Genomic DNA, 8,688 nt, shown 5'->3' on the forward strand with positions numbered 1-8,688 from the left:
TGAGTGCTTAGAATGTATTACATACGTACACAGTGACGTCACTGATGACGCTATCAGAAAATGGGAAATAACTCTGGAAGGCTGAAAATTCACATAATTTATCTAGAGTGGTATATCTCCAGAACGTTTTCTCAGTTTTAGGCTTATTCTTTTGGATATTGTTTTATTACTTAAAACATCACTTTCTGCTGTTTTTCCTCCAGCAAAGAACATCACCGGGATATGCGTGTACTGGCAGAGGAGAAAAAGACAAACTGAGAAAGACAGACAGAGAGAGAAGGGACTGTCACGTTAGCAAATCAAGACCACAATTTTTGTTTTGTCAACTGTTCCGATGAAATCAGAATGTGCACCTAATCAACCATGCGTAGCAAATTAATCAAAAACATAGTTTCTCCCCACTTTGATTTTGGCCACATGTTGATATTCAGATTCTGCGGAAATTACAATTCGCAGCGCTAGCTAGCTTGTCAAGGAATGGCGAGAAGATTCTTTTTAACCCATAGGGCGTACGTTGAAACTTGATACATGAAAACATAAGCATCAACGAGAACGTTAAAATGGCAAAGCACAAATTACACAGATATGGTAAGAAAAAAAGTCCAATAATGTGTTATTATAGGAATACAGAACTGCATCTGCAGGACCTATCAGAAATCACCATCACAAAGATTTAATTATCATCCTCAGGAAATTTTTTTTCAATTCTATGAGGCGATGTTTTCTGTTTGTGTTTAAGAATGTTTGGACTATCAGCACGTTTGAACTTCGGCAGGAAACGCTTAAAAATTTTAAAATATAATACTTATTTCTATGTTCTCAGGAGTACTAAAAAAAAAAAAAAAAAGAAAAAAAAGGAATTAGATAAAAAATAAATAAATAAAAGATATCTTCATCTCTATGTTCTCCAGGATGTGAAATAAAAGAACACTTGCAAATTTAAAGATAGACCTACTCATCATCAAGTTCTCGAATTAAAAATAAAAGGAAAATTGAACACTTGAAAATACAGTGATACTCAACTCCAAACCAGATTTTGTTTTACAGGAAAACTTAATGTATAATGATGCTCATCTCCAAGTTCTCCAGAACTGAAAAAAAAGAAGAAAACTCAATGAATAATGATACTCATCTATATCTCCGAGTTCTCTGAATCTGAAAAAAAAAAAAAAAAAAAAAAAAAAACACAAAAAACAAGGAACACTCAAAGTATAATAATTATACTTATCTCCAAGTTTTCCAGACCTGAAAAAAGGAACACTCAATGTGTAATGATACTCGTCTCCAACTTCTCCATGACTGAAAAAAAAAGGAACACTCAACGCATAATGATACTCGTCTCCAAATTTTCCAGAATTAAAAAAAGGAACACTCAACGTATGACGAAACTCATCTCCAAGTTCTCCAGAACTGAAAAAAGGGGCCAATCAACGTGTGATTATATTCATCTCCAGGTTCTCCACAATTTAAAAAAAAAAAAAGGAACATTCAGCGTATAATGATACTCATCTCCAAGTTCTCAAGAATTAAAAAAGGAGCACACATCTCCGAGTTCTCCAGAATTAAAAAAGGAACACTCAGTGTATAATCATAATAATGATACTCATTTCAAAGTTCCCTAGAACTGAAAAAAAAAAAGAACACTCAAAGTATACCGATACTCATCTCCAAGTTCTCAAGATGTGCATGATTATTCTTTCAGGACACTGAACAAGACGTCGTGCGCGCTTACGTCATCATCGGCTCTCTGATGGTTGCCTCAGGTCTGGGCACCTTGCTTCTGCGGGAGACCAAAGGTCAGAGTCTCCAGGACACCATCGCCACTGACATCAAGGACACAGAGGTCGGCAAGGTGAAGGACAGCGCTGGGCCTGGGGGTGAAGGTCACCGCGACCAGACACGATCGCTGGGAGAAAAGAGTCCAGTGTGGACGGTGAACGGGGAGAGAATGAAAAACAATGCGCAATCTTCTTCGTCAGAGAAGTTGTCTGTCAAACTGTAACGATTATGCATGTGATCACTGCCTCCTACCACTCTTCCATGCAGATTAATCCCCTTCTTTGCAGAAAAAAAATCATTTAGGGATGAACAAATAAAATGCTTGTTGTTGTTGTTATTTGTTTGTTTTGTTTTTTTTTGTTTGATTGTTTGTTGTTGTTGTTTTTTTGTTTTGTTTTGTTTTTAACTTAGAGTCGAAAGTTTCAACCTACTGTGCACATTTCGTGGCGAAGGGGAAGGTGTTGACAGACCACCGAAATTTTCAATCAAACTGAAGCTTTCGATTCTTGAAAAAGGAAACTTTCTACTGAATATCCGTAATCAGAGAGTCTTTTGCAGACTGTTCAGTGATGATAGACAATCAGATTGTTGAAGCCAGAATATTCCCCCTCTTCCCAGCATCTTTTGCACACAAGTTGTAATAAAGCCAGAGAATAAAATGAAATCAGTTCTGTCAGCATCATTGCATACCATTCCCTTTCAGATTGTCAAAATTAATGAATATTCATGCAGTCGGCTGTATTTTCTTTTCGCTTCTTGTCCATCGTCATTAACTCCCTTCCAACGAATTTGTCAATCTTCATCGCTTTTAAAAGATGAGTTCAACTCCCCTCACCCCATCCACTCCATCCCACACCCCACCCCTCTTTTTTTTACCCCAATATCTTGGCTGGATAGAAGTTGGTGCCACGGAACAGGTAACAGATTAAACAACAGTTGATGAAATGTATGCCTTTTTTTTTTCTTGTCAAGTACATGCCATTATGTTTCACAGACTTGGGTCGATCATGGCCTTAAACCTGGTCATTGACCTAAACGGATAGTCGGTGCATGTGTCAGGGTCTGACTGGTAGACCTAAAGACAGCAACCAAGCCATCCGAGAAAAAAAAAAAAAAAAAAAAAAAAAAGCAGAACCGCTGGTATAAATGTTGTTCTTTTTTCAGAACAGATTTCCCTGGGTGCGATTCGGTCTGCTCTCCACAGGTAGATTGTGTCGCAACAGTGCCGCGCCTTCATTTTTTTTTTTTTTTTTTTTTTTTTTTTTCCTGTTTCCAATTGCATCTGTTTTTACTATCAGAGTGGATTTTTCTACATGATTTTGCCAGGGCCAACTCTTTTGTTCCCGTGCGTTGGGTTATTTCTTTTTTTTTTCACGCGCTTTGTGCATGCTGCACTGAAGGCTTAGTGGAGAGGAAGTAATTTCTTGCAAGTGTGGGATTCGATTCGATTCTAAGCCTTCCGACTCCCCTAGTTTCGTAGGCGGAAATATTACCACAAGGCCTCACTCCACATTTGTCGCCAATTTCAATCAACAAAATTGATGATACTGTGCCCAGCTGTTTGCATCGAGTCCCAACACAAATGTTTACTGTACTAATGATAGTAATGATGACGACGATGGTGAGGATGGTGATGATAATGATTAACTGAACTCACACATACTCGCATGTGCTTACGTTTCTCTCTGTCTGTCTGTCTGTCTCTCTCTCAGTCTCTCTCTGACACACATGTCTGTGTGCTTTTGCGCAGCCAAGAAAACAATCCAAAAATCACTATTTGTTTTGCCACCTGTCTGAAGAATGTGCACCCCAAGCATCAGTCTGTATCAAGAAACGAGATTGATTATAATTCATTCGTCATTTTTATTCCTTTTTCACAGTCTTTTCTTCTTCTTCTTCTTCTTCTTCTTCTTCTTCTTTTCACGGTTTACCAATAATAGGGTGAAATTGAGTGTTTCAGACAGAGAGAACGTTGCGCAAAAGAGAAGAAGAAGAAGAAAAGAATCAAAAAATGGAATTGCCCATGGCCACACACCCGTAAAACAGTGGTCTAAAAATAGCTCTGCCACGAGCAGCTGCACATGGACCGTACTGACGTCTTTAGCTGTGTCTGCATTACGTGTTCATTTTGAACCGCCATCAATTTTGTTTCCTCAACGATAACACCCCTCGTATCTGATTGCCTTCCTTCGTTGTAACTGCGTCATATGTTGAAGTGAAGAAAAATCAAACGTCGTGTGCGGCGGTTTGGTTTGTTCGTTTCCCGTTTTTGTTGTTGTTTTCTTCTTTTTTTTCTGTTTTTGTTTTCTCTGTTTATTTGCTTCTTCTCTCTCTTTTTTTTCTTTTCATATATATTATATATATATATAATCTGGTGATCCATGGCTTGAGGCTTGAACAAAACAAAGTTGTATCGACTGACGTATTTGTTTGAGAATACTCTCTCTCTCTCTCTCTCTCTCTCTCTCTCTCTCTCTCTCGTGTGTGTGTGTGTGTGTGTGTGTGTGTGTGTGTGTGTGTGTGTGTGTTTCATATATAGAGAGAGAGCAGCAGCAGCGGCGGCACGAAATGATATTGTTATTATTGTCGAAGTTCTTGAAGAATATCTCCGAGAATTTTGCAAGCAAGTGCATTATGAATATGTTGACTGTAAAAAGAAATAAATGTCATGCAGTGCTCACTAACTGACTTTTCAGCAGTCTATTACAACCATTGATGACCGCCTGTTTATTGACCTTTCCGGGTCTAGCCAACACACATGATGAGCTTCGATCTTCTGCGTATTTCAAACCCATGAAATTTACTTTCCTAAGTTCTGGTGAAGGTATCTTCTTACATACCTGTCACTGCCCAGTGGTCACGAAACTCTCCTTTGCTCGGTAGGCTTATAATTATTCATACGTCAGTTCAAGCAAGGTGTTTTCAGTTTCATGTCTGCAGAATGTTATAAGTGAATGTGAAGCAACTAAAAGCACAACGACGCCATAGAATGTATTTTTCTTCGTCAGCCAAGCTGCTGATGTTTTTGTGGGTTTTTTTTCCATTGAGCTTTCATCTGCGCCAGCAGAAGTCAGAGATCGAGACAGACATCAGACGTGTAGTTTTATAGCATCTCGTGTCTGCGACTCGGGGAGATGGGGTGGGGGTGGGGGTGGTGTGTCGGGGATAGAGATAGAGGGAGAGATAACTCAATATTTTTAATGTAAAGTCACCGACCTGCAATCATTTCGGGAGCACGTGTTGCACACGCGTCTTAACTAAGAATGAAGAAGAACAAATCAGTCACAAATTATAGAACGGTGCGCTCACTTAGAGCAAATAAACCGAAACAAAAAGCCCAAGACATGTTTATAGAGCGTCGGGCTCGCAGTGCATGCTCTTCTCTCTGTCTTAACTCACTCAGTACGGCCAGTACTCTCTTCTCCTCTACACAGACCCCTCGGATGTCCAGTGGGCGTCTGAATGACCGGACCCAACCTTTAGCTTCCGTCGTCAGAACTGTGGTAGTCTTTGTCAACATTCACCTCTTTAGTATAAGAGTCTTCCGCTTGCAATATTTTGATGATGGTAATTGGCGTGAAAAGCTTTTAACGTCGTTTCTTTCGCCGTTCGTATGGAGAGAGTTAAAGCGTAAAAACATAAACATTATTGGAACGTCTCTGGTTACCTTGCAGCTTTCGTTTTATAACTGGGTGACAATGGGTTAATGACATTTTGCATATTCTGGTATGCTTGTACAAGTATTTCTTAGACTTTGCATATGCTTCTATGCTTGTACAAGTATTTCTTAGACTGTTATATATTAATCAGACTGTTAGTATATGTAATTCCACATGGACTATTGTTTTCAAAAAAATCTCGATAATGCTGATTTGATAACAGTTCACTTATATCAAGGCGGATCTGACTGAATGAAAGCACACACACACACACAGAGAGAGAGAGAGAGAGAGAGAGAGAGAGAGAGAACAAGAACAAGAACAAAACTTTAATCTCCAGGCCTCCGGCCCCTAGAAAGAGGTCAAAAGTACACAATATGGTGATCACTCAGCCACAACAAAATGTAAAATACGTACTAACTTAACCTGTAGAACAAAAGTGCTTCTCGTGCATAGTAAATTAACTCTAACTTTCATCATTGTTGTCACAGAGAGAGAGAGAGAGATCCAAATATGAATGATTGATTTTTTTAATACATAAAGCCGTTCACCATCGTATGCATCACAGGCACAACGAGATGACAAGTCGGTTAACTGGTTATATTACATATCATAAGGGGGCCTGGCCCCCTCAGAGTGTAAGGAGTTAAGATCCGAAACTCTTGAATGAGAGGGGTTTCTTCTCTGAAGACCTTGTACTGTCCAGCTCTCCCAAGACTTTCTTATCACAATTATAAAAACGACCATATAAGCTGCATGCCTGTAACAACTCCTCAATAATGATCATACAGGAAATCAAGAAGGAAGAGGATGATAAAAGAGTCCAGAAGGCAGTCCAGTATGGGCAGTGGACGACGTGGGAGAATGTGCTCCAAAGGATCCTCGAATACAAACTTCGTAAAATTGGGGAAAACGGAGAAACCTGCGTGCCCACTCTGCTATGGAAAACAAACAGTGGAACGTGTCAAAGCGACGTTGAGCCAAGGACGGTACACATGGAGGCACAACCAAGTCAGGCTAAAAGAAATGGTACACCTGGTGAGCACTGTCCAAGGAGCACCCACACCAACAGAAGTTCCAGTAGAGTTCCTCTCTGCAGAAGGTAATAAAGTCTGGCCAGGAACAGCTGTAACATTCGAAGCATGGAAACATGGGCTGCTTGATGGTGCCGGAGATTTGGAATGCACAGTTGACCTGCCAGAGGGGAAGAAACACCCGGAAGTAAATCAGCAAGAGCGGCATGAGACCTGACATAGTACTCCACTCCAAGACAACGAAACAAGCGATTCTGATTGAGCTCACTGTGCCATACAAAAGCAGAATGGAGGAAGCCCACATATACAAGACAGAGAAGTATGCTAGTCTAGCCAGCACCCTAAGAGATTGGTGCAAGAGGGTTTGTGAGAGCGCATCTGCCTACAGCCTCATGAAACAGCTGTCGATTTCTGGCAGAGAGAGGACACGGGCTCTCAAGGCAATGGCAGGAGCAGCAGAAAAGAGTTCCAGCTAGATCTGGTCGAGGAGGAAACAAAGTAAACTTCATAAGGATTAGATTCCCCTACTCAAACTAGGTGTACGATTGCTCAGTGGTTAAAATGTCGGCCAAAAAGGGTGACACAGTCCTGCAGTGGCAACCACGCTGGAGGCATGGGTTCGAACCTGCTGAGGACCAGGTGTGGAAAAAAAGGCGGAGTCATGACCTGGGTGTGGCCAGGCCCCCTTAGAGTGTAATGAGTTAAGGGCCGAAACACTTGACTGAGAAGGGCTTCTTCTCTGAAGACCCTGTACTACCCAGCTCTCCCTAGAGTTTCTAATAACTATTATAAAAAAAAATAATAGAAAAAACAACATATAAGCTGCATGCCTGTAACAACTCAATACTGTATGATAAAGAAATCTTCACAAACACTGCAGTGACAGCCAGGCCTGCCTATCGCTGTCAATGGCTTCCTCCACGACTGACTCAGTTAAATGTTTGTTTATTTGTTTGGTTTTCCCTACAGTCCTCTCCTGCATCCTGATTCAGACACACGGGAGTCGACGTTTTGTCCGTACAAGGAGTCACAGTCGTGCAGTTATCGACTGGGGCAGATGTGATGAGGTATTGGCCTTTACCGTTATGTGTATGAACTCCGAGTCACTCGAAAGACAACACAGGATGTTAGATAATGGAACAGACTCGTAGGCTATCGTAAAACTTATCTAATTAATGTTATATAGCTCAGTGTCGGCCCTGAGCCATCCGTCGCAAAACACCGCACGCAAAACTACGACGCTTGCGTCAGTCGTACGTGATGCAGGCGGAAATCCTGTCTGCCCGGGTGGTCTGAACGTGTGCTATAGTTTTGCCTAACATGTGCATGGCGAGGTTCGTTTCCTGTCGGTGCCACTGATGCACCTGAGGTCAAACCGAGAACTCTCCAGGCAACAAAAAAGCTTGACTGATGTGTATCACGACAAAATTTGACAGTATTTTTTTTCTTCTTTAAAGATCTACTTACTGTGAGTATGACTGAAATACGTGAAACAAGTAGACCACACACAAAAAAACTGAGGGGAGGGTGGACACAAAAGGTGGCGTTCCACTGACGGTGGAGGTGGCGACGAGCTCTTCAGTCCCCCCACCCACCCACCCTAAACCCCCCACCCCCAACATCTCCCCCAATCCTTCCACAATTCTCTCTCACCTACCGTTCCCACCTGTCGGAGAGAGCAGACAAAAAACAACAATGACCCAGATAAACTATGTGACTCATGCAACAATGACCCAGATAAAATGTGATGCGACTCGGGCAGACAGACACTGCAGGCACTGTGATGAAACTGATGCATTTACCTATAATGGCTATATATGCAGGAAGGCAGCAACGAGAAATTGTTTGGTGCTGAGCACTGCAAAACGCTGGCAGCAGACGCGTCGCGCGTCTGAGTGGCACTCATGCCGTGTCTACGTCAGTCTCAGCTGTTAGGGTAGGGGTCTGAGGGGGGGTGGGGAGAGGAGGAGGAGGGACAACGACTCGTGCCTGGGACAAGCTGTTTCTTCACTGGCAAAATCGACTGATCAATAAGAACGGCACACCGGCTGAGATTCAGTTTGACGGAAGTCAGTCAACGGAAGTCTTTGCTCGGCTTGCGTGCTTGCTCCCAAACACACACACACACGCACTGACGCACGCACGCACACACACACACACACACACACTCTCTCTCTCTCTCTCTCTCTGAGTCACACACACACACACACACACAC

General features: G+C 41.9%; 1 protein-coding gene across 1 annotated transcript in view; it reads left to right on the forward strand.

The window, feature by feature from the left end:
- The window catches only part of LOC143285245 (solute carrier family 22 member 7-like), a 16,499-nt gene extending 13,725 nt beyond the window's left edge, over positions 1-2,774 (forward strand). Inside the window, exon 10 of the mRNA XM_076592504.1 lies at positions 1,703-2,774. Within this exon, the coding sequence (XP_076448619.1) occupies positions 1,703-2,002 (300 nt within the window). The 3' untranslated portion in view covers positions 2,003-2,774. The remainder of the gene's footprint in view (positions 1-1,702) is intronic.
- Positions 2,775-8,688: the final 5,914 nt, after the last annotated feature.

The sequence above is a fragment of the Babylonia areolata genome, chromosome 8 (assembly GCF_041734735.1).
Source record: "Babylonia areolata isolate BAREFJ2019XMU chromosome 8, ASM4173473v1, whole genome shotgun sequence".
NCBI classification, from domain to species: domain Eukaryota; kingdom Metazoa; phylum Mollusca; class Gastropoda; order Neogastropoda; family Buccinidae; genus Babylonia; species Babylonia areolata.